Genomic DNA, 15,182 nt, shown 5'->3' with positions numbered 1-15,182 from the left:
TCGTTTCCAGTCTCACTTGTTAGTATGAGGTTGTGGCATTAAATGTTGTACAAGGACGAAGGAGTCAAGACGGCGCTCTGAAGAACACGCTTTGATTAGAGCTGCAAGCCGACTTGTTTTGTTTACCATGTACTGTGAACTATATGCAGTTTTACTACTGTCTGGTTTTATTTAATCATCCAGTGACTGCAATAACTATACATAGTCATGATTAGCTTGATGATAGGCTTGCTGACTTTCTAGCCTAAAGAAATAGGCTGAGTTCTGCTCACCTTGTTCAAGCCATTTTTGCCACAATCTAACAAAGGCTCCTTCTGCCTTATGTTTATATATAATCATACAATTTATTCTGTAAGGCACCTCCTACAATTTTTTCTGTATCAGTAAGACGACTGACTGGTTTGCAGGTTAAAGCAGTAAATCTCATTTATAATTTTCTTTTCTTCATCTCTTCCGATTCGCGCCAAGTCACTACTAAACCTTCTGACAAATTTTGCTACATCATGTTATTATTGCAATACTTTTTTCTGTATTGGGTCTGTTCCAGTGTAAGTCAGTTAATTATTCTATGTTTAAAATAGCTAATTTATTTCTCAAGATTGAACTGTTTAATATCCCGTTTGAAGATATTTTATATCCAGTAGACGATGACAAAGATTGCATGTTCTCCCCATGTCGTCGTGGGGTTTCCTCTGGGTACTCCGGTTTCCCCCCACAGTCCAAAGACACGCTGAGGCTATTTGGAGTTACTAAATTGCCCATAGGTGTGCATGTGTGAGTGAATGGTGTGTGAGTGTGCCCTGCAATGGGCTGGCCCCCCATCCTGGGTTGTTCCCTGCCTCATGCTCATTGCTTCCGGAATAGGCTCCGGACCCCCCGCGACCCAGTAGGATAAGCGGTTTGGAAAATGGATGGATGGATATATATATATATATATATATATATATATATATATATATATATATACATATTGTGACGCCCGCTCCGTCCGCTCCTCGTGTGTGCCACGCCCCCTAATTACCCACGTGTGATTTCCTGATCGTGCCCAGTCGTGTCTTGTTTCCTGCTGCCTTGTTTCATGTATTTAAGTTCCTGATTTGTACTAACCCGTGTCTGTCATTGATGTTTCCCGATGTCTGTTCTCGCCCTGTGTCCCTGCCTTCGTGCCAAGAATAAACCCCGTTTTCCCGTATCCCTCTTGCCTGCCTGCTCCTTCCGCACGATCGCCGCTCTGCTCGCGATCGCTGCCCACGACCCGTGACAGAATGACAGACCAACTCAACAAGGCACAGCAGCAGACCGAGAGCCAACGTCTCGGTCTGCTGCAAGAGGTACACTACTGGCTGAACCAGCCCGACGTCCAGGAGGACCCCGTCGCGCTGCAATTGGCCACCGACAGCTGCGATCTCCTGCTGGCGATGTCCCCATCGGAGGGCGGGCATCGTCTAGGAGAGGTGCGCTCCCACCTCAACCAGCTGGTTCAGCGCCTAACAGCGCGGAGGTTGGGGCTGGACGCACGGTGCGTCCCGGAGGTTGTTCCCCAGCCGTCCGTCCTGTCGGACGTGGAGCAGCCTCCCGCGGACACCATGACAAAGAGGAAGAAGAAGAAGAAGAAGAAGCACGCGATCGCCCCTGCAATCGTTTTGGGAGCGTGCGCGCTCATCCCCGCTTCTCTCCTAACCGGGGAATTGGAGGACTCCCCGGCTGACCTCGACGTCATCACCGCAGCTAAGCTGCCTGCGCTGGCAGCTTCCCCAGTCCGGGGAGAGCACCCAGCCGCCGCTGAGCTGCTACCGCCCCTCGAGCGGTACTACTTCCGGCCGGAGCGGCTGGCCAACAAGGGGGCCCGCGCGGTGCGGGACGCTATCCCGCGTGTGCCCCGGGCACTTAAAGGGACCACGTCCGTCTTGCCCGCACGGGACCTACCGGTCCCGCCGCCTGCAGCCCCTGCTCAGCCCGAGCAGCCGCCTCCTGTGCCTGCAGCCCCTGCTCAGCCCGAGCAGCCGCCTCCTGTGCCTGCAGCCCCTGCTCAGCCCGAGCAGCCGCCTCCTGTGCCTGCAGCCCCTGCTCAGCCCGAGCAGCCGCCTCCTGTGCCTGCAGCCCCTGCTCAGCCCGAGCAGCCGCCTCCTGTGCCTGCAGCCCCTGCAGCTCCAGGGCAGGCGCCCCCACTGCAGCCACCTGCTGCAGCTCCAGGGCAGGCGCCCCCACTGCAGCCACCTGCTGCAGCTCCAGGGCAGGCGCCCCCACTGCAGCCACCTGCTGCAGCTCCAGGGCAGGCGCCCCCACTGCAGCCACCTGCAGCAGCTCCAGGGCAGGCGCCCCCACTGCAGCCACCTGCTGCAGCTCCCGGGCAGGCGCCCCCACTGCAGCCAGCTCCTGTTCCTGACCGTGCTCCTGTTCCTGACCGTGCTCCTGTTCCTGCAGAGGCGCCCCCTCTGCAGCCGCCTGCTGCAGCTCCCGGGCAGGCGCCCCCACTGCAGCTACCTGCTGCAGCTCCCGGGCAGGCGCCCCCACTGCAGCCAGCTCCTGTTCCTGACCGTGCTCCTGTTCCTGCAGAGGCGCCCCTCTGCAGCCGCCTGCTGCAGCTCCCGGGCAGGCGCCCCCACTGCAGCCACCTGCTGCAGCTCCCGGGCAGGCGCCCCCACTGCAGCCAGCTCCTGTTCCTGACCGCGCTCCTGGTCCTGCAGAGGCGCCCCCTCTGCAGCCGCCTGCTGCAGCTCCCGGGCAGGCGCCCCCTCTGCAGCCGCCTGCTTCAGCTCCCGGGCAGGCGCCCCCACTGCAGCCGCCTGCTGCAGCTCCCGGGCAGGCGCCCTCACTGCAGCCAGCTCCTGTTCCTGACCGCGCACCTGTTCCTGACCGCGCTGCAGCTCCCGGGCAGGCGCCCCCTCTGCAGCCGCCTGCGGCAGCTCCCGGGCAGGCGCCCCCTCTGCAGCCGCCTGCTGCAGCTCCCGGGCAGGCGCCCCCTCTGCAGCCGCCTGCTGCAGCTCCCGGGCAGGCGCCCCCACTGCAGCCAGCTCCTGTCCCTGGCCGCGCTCCTGTCCCTGACCGCCCTGCTGCAGCAGCTCCAGAGGCGCCCCCTCCGCCTGCAGCAGCTCCAGAGGCGCCCCCTCCGCCTGCAGCAGCTCCAGAGGCGCCCCCTCCGCCTGCAGCAGCTCCAGAGGCGCCCCCTCTCCCTGCTGCAGCTCCAAGTCCTGTCGCCCTGGTCCCTGAGGTGGTCCCGGAGGACTCCATCGTGGCTCCTCCCTCTTCAGAGGTGGAGGAGCTTGAATGGGACCCCTCGGGGACCACACTAGTGACTCCTTCACCCTCACCCCGGCGACATCGACCCCGACCGGGGGTCGGTATGTCTGTGTCCCGCAGAGGGAGGGGACACAGACGTCGGACTGGGGTCCCTCCCGCCCTGCCCCCTGGCTCGCCCTCCCTCGCCTGCGCTCTGGCTCGGTTGGCGCCTGCGGGTCCTGGCCCTCCGGGTCGGCTGTCGCCTGCGGGTTCCCCTCCAGTACCTCGTCGCCCCGCCTCGCTCCCCCCTCCGGTGCCTGGTCGGCCGCCTGCGGGCTCCCCGACGGCGGCTCCTCGGTTGCCTGCGGGGCCCCTACCTCCGGCCCTCCGCCGGACGTCGCCGCCTGCTGCGGCTCCCCCCTCCTCCGGGCCTTCGCCGTGGGCCCCTCCTGCTCCCTCGTCCCCTTCCCCGGTGCTCCCTCCTGCTCCCTCCCTGGCCCCTCCGCAGGTCCCTCGCCCTGCCTCCTCGGCCCCTCCGAGGTCCCCTCCGGCTCCGGCCTCCCGGCCGCCTGCGGCCCCTCCAGCTGCCTCCCGTCGCCCGCTGGGGCTCCCTCGGGCTCCCCTTCCTTCCTCCTCCTTCTCTCCCTTCTTTCCTGTCCCTGTCCCGCCTGTCTTTGTTCCTCCTCCTGCCTTTGTCCCGCCGTCCTCTGTTCCTGGTCCCTTTGTTCCGCCCCGCTCTGTTCCTGGTTTCCCGTCGTTCCCTCCCATCACTCCCGCTCCTTTTGTTCTGCCTGTTCCCTCTGTTTCTCCCTTCCTGGTCTGTCTGTCGGCTTTTCCTGTCTTGTGTAGTGTCCTGTCCTGGCTCCTGCCTCTTTGTCAGTTTTGCCTGTCTGTCTTGTTCCCTGTTCCCCGTTGATTTTTTTTGCCCTTGTCTTTCAGGTTCTGGTTTCCCGGTCTCGTCCCGTCCTTCGCCTCCTCCCGGGCGCGCCCGGTGTAGCGCGCCTTTGGGGGGGGGTTCTGTGACGCCCGCTCCGTCCGCTCCTCGTGTGTGCCACGCCCCCTAATTACCCACGTGTGATTTCCTGATCGTGCCCAGTCGTGTCTTGTTTCCTGCTGCCTTGTTTCATGTATTTAAGTTCCTGATTTGTACTAACCCGTGTCTGTCATTGATGTTTCCCGATGTCTGTTCTCGCCCTGTGTCCCTGCCTTCGTGCCAAGAATAAACCCCGTTTTCCCGTATCCCGCTTGCCTGCCTGCTCCTTCCGCACGATCGCCGCTCTGCTCGCGATCGCTGCCCACGACCCGTGACACATATATAACCGCACACACACACACACACAAATAGATTATATGTTATATATTAGATAAGTGGCAGAAAAATCGATGGATGGATGGAACTGTATGAAAAATAATGCTGCTTATGAAAGTAGGTAAGTAAGAATTTCAGGTTAGAATTTCATTGTGCCTTGTACGCATGACACTGCTTTCTTAGAAACTTATACTGCCATTAAATTTTGAAGACACTGTACAAAGAAGGACACAATAGTGATCGGAATATTTTTTTCTTGTCTGTGAAAATATACAGCTCTTCTGGACACTCATTCTTAAAAAAATCAGATGCTACTTTAATACTATCTGTACCGTTAGTAAAGACAATGTTCCGTGACAAAACGTGACCATACTGCCACGCCAATTTCTGGTGGCACTGCACGTCGCGCATGCGTCTTGTTATCCGCATGTAAGTGCACAGACGAAGCCGGAATCAACACAGAAAACACGTGGCGGCCAGACTGGTACCTCTCCACGCACGTATAAGCGGACGTGTTTGTATAGACTTTTATGATGCATTTTACTCCTCTGCGGACGACCGCCTGCCGCACTACAAATTTGCCTTTAAATGCCAACATAGATGATTTTGATGAGGATTGGGGTAGTTTGCAAACCCTACAGCCAATTTTCAAGGTAATAGAACTGTTGCATACATATAAATGCGTATGCATATGTGTGCAGACTTGTCCCAAATTGAAAAGCTCACGCCAGCCAGTTGATCAAAGTTGGCAGCCCCGTGAACTGCCGCTCTGAATTTGTAAAACGTAGGGAAACATACACAGACCTCGCGGCTGTGGTACGTGTGCAGGGAATATCAGAATTACTACTAATAATACTTAAATAGGGCACGTGCACATGTGTAAAGTACATAGCTTGACCAGAGAAATATGAACGTTTCCATGTACGCATACGCGGTGTAATACGCGAGTGCTGCGCTTTGCGGAGAACCAGCCTAGTTGCGTCCGCGTTGGGAGCGTCGAGTCGGCGCGCTGCTGGAGAGAGGTGTGTGTCCAAAGTGGATTAAAAGACGTTCATATTGTGACCTAAAGACAAACTCACTTTTAGTGGTAATCTTTGTTGTGTAATTTTATGGTTAATATGTTTGATGAATGCTGTTTGTAATTTTATTTACCTGTAATTAAGCCTATTAGTTTAACATGCGCGTCATTTCGGCGCGTCTTCCCGCCGGCGTCGCGCGGGCGACCAACATTTCCTGAGGTAATTCACATATTTGACTTTTTATATTTTATGTATCGTACAGAATAATAGAGCGCAGGCTAAAGTGCAGTTCGGCCCCAGCGAGTCTCTCAGCGCGGCGTGTCTCACAGCGCAGGGGGCAGCCGGAGCGCCGCAGACTCGGGCGGCTACATGAGTATATTGGGAATAAAATGTGTGTATTGGAGCGAGTTCTGTGTGAGTGAGTGTGTGAGGTGTGACAGTGATAATGATGGAGATGCTGGGCTTCGTCATGGGATCAATCGCTCTTCCTCTTGCCTACAGGCTCCTGCCAGCTGACGCTGGACCCCAACACTGCAAACAGAGAAGTGTCTCTGTCAGGGGGGAACAGGAAGGTGACATGGGGGGGGGGGGGCAAACTCCCCCATGTCGCTGTGCATGCTGGGATAGCTCACTGTGTGCTGGAGGAATCATTTTTACCGTATCAGAGTCTCACATGTCGCTGCTTCTCCGTGGCAAAAAGGTAAAATCTCTGCTTTATAACCAGTATAACCCTTTTTACTCTGTCTGAAGTGTGATGTATGTTAATAAAACAAGTAATTGGGTTCTGTAAGCTGAACAAACATACAAAATGACTGTTTTTCTCTGACTTATGTTCTATGTTGGCTGTTAATGCACCAAAACTGCCAAAACAAATTCATAGTACATGCAGTTGAGGTAACTTAGTAAAGAGAATGATATAATCAAATTAATCATATATTAACTAAGTAAACATAAATAACATAAAATCTTAATAAGTCACGTTAGTACAACAACAACAGAAAGGCACCTGATCATCAATGAAGTAGTGTAGGTGATTACCAATTACCAGAAAAAAATCACATAAATCCTGTTTCATTAGGAATCCTGAGATATATACAGTACTGTGCAAAAGTCTTAGGGAGTCATAGGAAATGTTTAAAGCTATTTATCTGGGTAGTAAATTAATATTTTCTCAGTATTAAAAACAAATTTTAATATTAGAACATGTGCAAATTATGAGTAAAACAAAAAAAACTAAAAGGAATTTCTTATGTTCTCCAAAAAGTTACTGATATCTTGTTGGATGGCTAGATGAACACCAATATGGTTCCTAAACCTCTCCTCAGGTTCACCTCGGCCATTTCATGTATTTGTTAAATTTCACCACCAGCTCAATTCATGAAACTAGTTTTATAAAGTCACTGAGGTACTGATTAGCTATATGAGGTGAGCTAGTGGTCATGTCAAAAAATACATGAGTATATTGAAAATACTGCCAATACTGGGATGACTTTAGAAGAGATTTTGAAACGGTTAAGGGCAAACAGTTTGACAGACATAATATCATAGGTTTAAATCAACATGGAGATCATTTTAAAAGTTTATGTGACTGCCTAATATATATATATATATATTAATATATATATGTATGTATGTATATATGTATATATATATATATATCCATCCATCCATCCATCCATTGTCCAAACCGCTTACTGGGTCGCGGGGGGTCCGGAGCCTATCCCGGAAGCAATGGGCACGAGGCAGGGAACAACCCAGGATGGGGGGCCAGCCCACAGCTGTTTCTGCTCCCATTGCATTAATATGGAAGCTATCTGCTTGTGTTGATGTTTCGCCTGATATTTCAGGTGATATTTCAGGATGCAGGCGGGTGGACTGGGTGGTATTACTGTTATAGTAGGGTTTGCTGGATAGATGGGCGATTCACAGTTTATATTCCATGAAAGTCCACATATATCATTCCATTCACCCTACTCATGTACACCATCACAGTGGCCGGCGTCCAGGCAGGATGTTCACCTGCACTTTTCAATCTCTTAATGCATGTTACAGTGAGCAGCTGCCATTCTGGGAAAGTCTGGCTTCCCTCTTGGGGACATGATCAACAGAAAAACGTGTGAAAGATGATGTGTTTTGGGGCAACTCTCAGGGGGGAGGCTGATTTATCACTATTTGCCCAATTGTGAGTCAAAGTCAGAAAACAAAAGCCTTTGTTCTGTTTTGGGCTCCGGCGCCCAGATGGGGTGACTGGCCCTGCAGGCTGTTTGACTTCACTGGCTTGTTGTCAGACAGTTTAGCTGTACCTGTGGCTCAGATCACGTGGGGACTTGTGGAACCCATCAGCTGGGTCCAATAAATCTGACTGCCGTAGTCACAGTTAGCATTAGCACAACTTCTCTATCCATGGCCTTCTCACTTCATAAGTCGAAGTCAACTCTACTGTCATTGTGTATGAGCACAACGAAACGGGATAGTAGGGCCAATAAAGGCAGTAGAATAGAATAAATAACAATAAAGGCAGTGCGACAATTAGCGTCCTGAATATATATATATATATATACACACACACATATATATATATATATATATATGACATTGCTAATGGCCACATTCGGATTCAGATATAAAGTCAAAGTAATTAAAAATCTGGGGCCGAGTGCCTGAAAGACTACAAGTCCTGCTACAGGTTGTCCTGTAACTAATAGTTGTCCTATGGACAGATTCCCCCACCTGAGCTGTAGATCTCTGCAGCTCGTCCAGAGTCACCATGGGCCTCTTGGCTGCATTTCTGATCAGCGCTCTCCTTGTTCGGCCTGTGAGTTCAGGTGGACGGCCTTGTCTTGGTAGGTTTACATTTGTGCCATACTCCTTCCATTTCTGAATGATCGCTTGAACAGTGCTCCGTGGGATGTTCAAGGCTTTGGAAATCTTTTTGTAGCCTAAGCCTGCTTTAAATTTCTCAATAACTTTATGCCTGACCTGTCTGGTATGTTCTTTGGACTTCATGATGTTGTTGCTCCCAATATTCTCTTAGACAACCTCTGAGGCCGTCACAGAGCAGCTGTATTTGTACTGACATTAGATTACACACAGTTGCACTCTATTTAGTCATTAGCACTCATCAGGCAATGTCTATGGGCAACTGACTGCACTCAGACCAAAGGGGGCTGAATAATTACGCACACCCCACTTTGCAGTTATTTATTTGTAAAAAATGTTTGGAATCATGTATGATTTTCGTTCCACTTCTCACGTGTACACCACTTTGTATTGGTCTTTCACATGGAATTCCAATAAAATTGATTCATGTTTGTGGCTGTAATGTGACAAAATGTGGAAAAGTTCAAGGGGGCCGAATACTTTTGCAAGCCACTGTAAACCACAGGTATCACTCTAACAGTAAGAAGGGTGATCCGCTTACGACTGACATGCAGTAGAGACAGGATCCCATCCAACACAGGACCCACTATAGGCTCACACAGAAATAAAGGAGAAAAACACCAGCTGCCTTTTCCAAGCTGTTTACATTCCTGCGCTTCCTCATGGTGACAGTAACAGCCCGTGTCACATGACCACTGTCATGTCATACCCATCACACCTGCCTGACCCTCCTGTCTCCTCACTAGCGTGACCCTCATGATTCATGCCTGTTGCTTGTTGCCCCTCGTTAGTCTTTGCATTTAAGTATCTATTTGTCTCGTCAGCCCCAGTCCGGTCATTGATGTTAAACCTTCCTGCTGCCTGTGACCTTCCCGGTTGCCAGTCCTCCCATTTGTGATCCCTCACGATCCTCTTTGTTTCCAGTCTCAGCCCATCTAGTTCAGCAAACCCCCTTTTTGTTTCACTACCAATGATACAGAGATGAGAGTCTTTTACCAAGCGTACAGTGTCCAGAGTGGATGAGCATGACCACAGTGAGAAGAGGATCTGATGGATGGAGGACCTAAGTACCATAATCTTAGTAACGCATGAGCAGAATTGGACCATAAGAGGAACTGGCCGGCTCCATCTCACACATGGTACGTGGGTGTAGAAGTTACTCAAAACCATATGGCTGAAATCCTCCACATGTGCATTTTGAATGTATTGGGCATGTTGTCCTGTTTTAACCATGAGAATCCAGTGAGGGGCGGCTCAGTGGGTAACAGGGCTGCCTTGCAGCTGCAGTGTTGAATGTTTCCATCCTTCTCCTATGCTGTCTGTGTGGCGTTTGTTTGCTCTCTTTATCCCACATGGGTTTCTTCCTGCAGCGACTCTGACAGGCATCTGTAAATTGTCCGGACTCCATAACTGTGAGTGTGCCTTGTGATTAAATGGCATTGTATCCATGGTGGACCCCAGCTTTGTGCCCTGCGTTTCCTGTAATTGGCTCTGGGATACCCTTGTGATAAGTGTTTGGAAGATGGATGCGTCTAATCTTAGTACTTACGTGATCTATCCCGTCTCCTCCCAATTGGGCCAGCAGAGCTCACTGCTGACACTCCGTAACTCTCCTAATTCTCCCCAGCTGTATCCCATCGTTGACGTTCTCCACCCTGGTCTGTTAGCCTCCTACACCTCTCTCCCGTCGGTGATTACTGTGTATAAATGTTCCTGCTCTCATGGTTCCTCAGCTCCGTCATCATTCTTCCAAGTGCTGTTTGCTGTATTCCCTTAATAAAACCAGTGTCTTTCCCAGAGCTACTGCATCTGAGTCGTCCTTAACCCAGATTATATTACTCATCACATAGAATATCCATTTACATTTAACCCCATGGACACTAAGCTTTTCTCCCAGGGGTCTAAGGTCAGAGAGCCCAATTGGACCAATTCGTCCAGATAAATACATTTGTAAAAGAAGTAGTGAATACGTTTCCAATCAATTCCTATTACACATTGATGTTATAATCAGAAGCCACATTATGAAATGGAATATATCCAAACAGCATTTTAATCTGACCAGTAGGGCATGCTGTTGTGCCACTTGTAGAAACACTTTTGCATTTACCAGACTTGTATACCCAAAGTGACTTACAGCAGTGGGAAGGATTATGTTTTATGCATATTCTTGGGGGATTTGAACCCATGACCAATGCATCATAAATGCAACACTCTACTTGTTCAGCTAGAGAATCTCTATGAAAAAAGTCCTAATGACTTGAAGTAATCAGCTCCTAATGCCAGGTAGCTGAAAACACAATGAGGTTCTTCCTCAATGTGATGCTGCCCAACCCAGCAGACAGGAATCTGATGAATCAGACACGCTTGCCAGTGTCCAGTTTAACCTTTGGGGTCCGTGGACTCGACGGCCAATCAGAGATGGCAGACAGCTGTCCACATGGCCCCGATTGAGCGGTACGTTTGCGTAACCTGCTGGCTGTAAAAGGAGACCATGTGTTTGAATGCTGCATCGCAGGCCTGACACATGAGAAAGACCAGATGCCAGCCACCTCAGACATGTGGATTTTATCTGTGGATTTTCCACAGGCACTTCCATATAAGTGATTTACAGGAACAGCCAGTCTAGTGCAGAGCAGCGCAAACACCCTCATGCATATACTGGTTTTAGCACAGCTTCATTGTAAAGCATATCAGATGGCCTCAGAATCCTGCTCCCTGCTTAATACAAGGTGAATAGGGAGTAGGAACTGGGGGACTAAGGAGTAGTGGACTGTGGGATTAGGGGCCACAGGACTAGGAGACTATGGGACTAAGGGAATAGGGGACCAGGGGAAAAGTGGCTACAGTGTTAGGGACCATGGGACTAAGAAACAAGGAGACTAGGGTCTTGTGGATCATGGAAGTGGGGCAAAGGGGAATTGGGCACTATGGACTATGAGACTAAGGTATAGAGGGACCACAAAATTTGAGCACTTAAGACTAGAGGACTGTGGGACTGCAATGCATCATCTCCGGAAACCTGTTTACTCCTGCTGGGCAGCTTTCATGTGGCACCCCCTGCTGGACAGTGGAGACACTACAGAGGCTGTGTATTGTGTTCAGTCACCTTTTACTGTAAATCACACATGGGTTCACGCTCACTTGTGTCTGCTCTGAATCCCCATGGGCCGAGGTGAAAACTCCATCCACTTTAGGTAATTCAGGGGCTTCTTGCCAAGTTATGTGAGCTTCGTGTCTGATTCTTTGGGCTTCCGTACTGGAAGCAGTCCAGGGTAATTCTGGGAAAGTGTGGAGCTTAGACAAACCAAACTACAGCGTAACATGCAGCCAAGGGGGATTTTAAGATTTTGGTATATTGTGTGGGCATCTTTCTGTTCTTGAAATTGATTGATGTATGTAATTATGTAGTATTTTTAATATACGGATAGCGCACTATTGTATACAAAGCGACAAGCCAAGCTTGCAGTTTTGCAGTGTTCATGTGCTGCCACCTTCTGGGAAAACGAAGAACGGATTTTCAGATTAAGATCTAAAAAACTACACATTTACATTTTAGCCCATGTTACACTGGGCTTTTCTCCCAGGGCAGTAAGGTCAGAGAGACCTACCAGAGAGAAATCTACCATAGTTACTGTTGTATATACATTTATACTGACTTACATTTTACTTATTTATCAGAAGCTTTTATCAAAACGACATACAAATGAGGAAGCAGATTGACACTGTACGGTGCTGGGCGTCGCCCCGGTATGCAAAGTGCTTGGAAAGATTAAAAGCGACAAAACATTGTATCAAAGATCGAGTGCAAGTGCATCAATTATTAAAAATAATACTTAAGAATATCAGTAACAGAGCTCAGCACCAGCATTTATGGGCCCTCAGGACCTGTGATGATGAGCACAAAAACACCAATGCAAATCCCCAAACTGCACAATATTGTGTTTGGAGTGAAACCTCAATGAGTCTTTAGGTCCATGATACTGTAACAATTTCGAGGAACTTTTGCGCTACATGCAATTCCCAAAGCGGACCACTAGATGGCGGCTTCCTACCGTGAGCTGAAACAGCCGCCGTAGGGGCGATACACGGCAAGTTTCCCCAGCCGCCAACCGGCGTGCACCGGGGCTGCGTCTGGGTCAGGCTTTTGCCTGCTGCTTTCCTCCAGCTTATTTTCTTGTGTAACTTGGTGCTGGGCTCCTCGCCATAGAAACAAACTCAGCCTAGCAAACATTAAGAAATCTGGATGCTATGAAAGGATCGTCTACCATACTCCCATATTCCACTCTGCTTTCATCCGATTGTCTTTGGTTTGTGCTGCTGGGAACTATTATCGCTGTCCTTTTATTTTTCTGCAAACGTAATCGTATGATCACATTATATCACGACGTCCCTTGTCCCCACCCACGTTTTGTTGAAACTGCATGAAGGTCAGACCCACTTTTGTACCGTTTAAAACACATGTTGATAATTTTTTCTCCTGCAAAAAAGAGCATTTACTTTTATTTTGGAGATATTTTTTTGCAAAGCGACTTACAATTGAGAAAGCGGCGAGTTGAGCAGCAAACTTAAGGCGGTGTGACTAAGCAGGTTTGGACCCACGAAGCTCAAATTCCACGGTCAAACAATTAAAAAAATTTTCTTTGAGAAGGCAGACGCAGGCAGTCACTGGTGCGTTTGGGGTTAAGGGCCTTAGTCACAGGAGCATAGTGATATAAGCCACTGAGCCAAACGCCAACCCACAGCACTGACCTCTGGCAGAATTCACCTTTACAAGCATGTTTGGCAAATGCCACTAAGTACAAACTGATGCACTTTTACATAAATAATTGTACTTATCATCAGGGTTCAAGTGTCAGAAGTGCTTCTGCTACTCTTTAGTAAGGTTGCAAATTCCATCTGTCCATCCATCCATCTTCTGTAGCCAGGTACACGCACACACACAGGCGCACACATGCACGCTAACACGCGCACACACACACAGACGCACACACACAGAGGCGCACACATGCACGCTAACACGCGCACACACACACAGACGCACACACACACAGACGCACACAGACGCACACACACAGAGGCGCAGACATGGACGCTAACACGCGCACACACACACAGACGCATACACACACGCTAACACGCACACACACACAGACGCACACACACAGAGGTGCACACATGCATGCTAACACGCGCACACACACACACAGACGCACACACGCACGCTAACGCGCACACACACACACACACACAGAGGCGCACACATGCACGCTAACATGCGCACACACACACAGACGCACACATGCACGCTAACGCGCCCACACACACAGAGGCGCACACATGCACGCTAACATGCGCACACACACACAGACGCACACACACACGCTAACGCGCACACACACACACACACAGGCGCACACATGCACGCTAACATGCGCACACACACACAGACGCACACACGCACGCTAACGCGCACACACACACAGACGCACACACGCACGCTAACGCGCACACACACAAACACACATGCGCACACAAACACGCACGCACACGCGCACACACACAGAGGTTTGTAATTATATCTTTGTGGGGACTCTCCATTTGTTTCGATTGTGAAAACTCTAATCCCAACAATGACAGTCTACCCAGCCCCAACCTTAACCATAAGTAAGCAAACAAAATACAAGATTTTAGGTATTTTCAGTTTTGTGATTCTATTCACAGATTTTTTTTATGAAATTGAGGTTATCCTTGTGGGGTGTGGGGAGTGAAAATATCCTTACATGGCAAAAGGTTTTTATCACATCGTGGGGGACATTTGGTTCCCACAATGTAATACACTGTGTTCACAATTATTAGGCGAGTTGTATTTTTGGGATTAATTTCAATAAAAAACAAATATAGTGTCATCAGTCAGTCCAAAATGTTAATGAACCTGAAGCCTGAATGTTATGCAAAGGAAATGTGTGAACATTATCAGGGGAAAACACGTGTGTGCAGAATTATTACACAACTATTAGTGTGCAGAATTATTACACAACTATTAGTGTGCAGAATTATTACACAACTATTAGTGTGCAGAATTATTATACAACTATTAGTCTGCAGAATTATTACACAACTATTAGTGTGCACATTTATTACACAACTATTAGTGTGCACAATTATTATGCAACTAAATGAAAAACCTACATTTTCCCATCTACCTTGTTTATTATCATCTTTCAAAGTGCGAATAATAAACAAACATCACATAATTTCCAAATAAACATTTCTGACATGAAATATCAATTAGTGAGCAATATAGCCACCTCCTTACGGACGCAACAGGAAGTGTGAGTGTCCTGCAAGCTGGAGAGAGAGCTGCTGATGATGCGCTCAGCGGTCCGGACCATTTAGAAGACTGTGCAGACCGCTGAGTGCATCATCGGCAGCTCTCTCCCCAGCCTGAAGGACACTTACACTTCCCGCTGCATCCGTAAGGGCACCAGCATTGTGACTGACCGGTACCATCCCACCCACCAACTGTCTACTACCCCTCTTCCATCCGGAAAGAAGATTCTGCAGCATCAGGAGCAGGTCTGCACGACTGTGCAATAGCTTCTTCCCCCAAGCAGTCCGGCTGCTGAACAGCAATAAGTCTTCCATTCATGGAATCTGTTATTTTCTTGTTCTGTTGACGATTAACTTTTTGTGCAGCAGCAACCACAGCCTCCCAGACACTGTTCAGAGAGCTGTACTGCTTTCCTTCACTGTAA

The 15,182-nt window shown here is 49.5% G+C and overlaps 1 protein-coding gene across 4 annotated transcripts in view; it reads left to right on the top strand.

The window, feature by feature from the left end:
* Positions 1 to 969: 969 nt before the first annotated feature.
* Positions 970 to 15,182, top strand: part of LOC125727128 (proline-rich protein 36-like) — a 35,135-nt gene continuing 20,922 nt past the window's right edge. For 2 of the 4 annotated variants that reach the window (XM_049003862.1, XM_049003865.1), the window contains exons 1-2: positions 970 to 5,938; positions 6,049 to 9,566. In XM_049003862.1, coding sequence (XP_048859819.1) covers positions 1,266 to 3,293 — 2,028 coding nt within the window. In that variant the 5' untranslated portion in view covers positions 970 to 1,265 and the 3' untranslated portion in view covers positions 3,294 to 5,938; positions 6,049 to 9,566. The remainder of the gene's footprint in view (positions 5,939 to 6,048; positions 9,567 to 15,182) is intronic. The other 2 variants (XM_049003863.1, XM_049003864.1) reach the window with 2 other exon arrangements.

Source organism: Brienomyrus brachyistius, unplaced genomic scaffold (assembly GCF_023856365.1).
Source record: "Brienomyrus brachyistius isolate T26 unplaced genomic scaffold, BBRACH_0.4 scaffold87, whole genome shotgun sequence".
In the NCBI taxonomy this organism is placed as follows: domain Eukaryota; kingdom Metazoa; phylum Chordata; class Actinopteri; order Osteoglossiformes; family Mormyridae; genus Brienomyrus; species Brienomyrus brachyistius.
The sequence above is the reverse complement of the archived record's forward strand: the minus strand, read 5'-3'. Positions and strand labels throughout refer to the sequence as shown.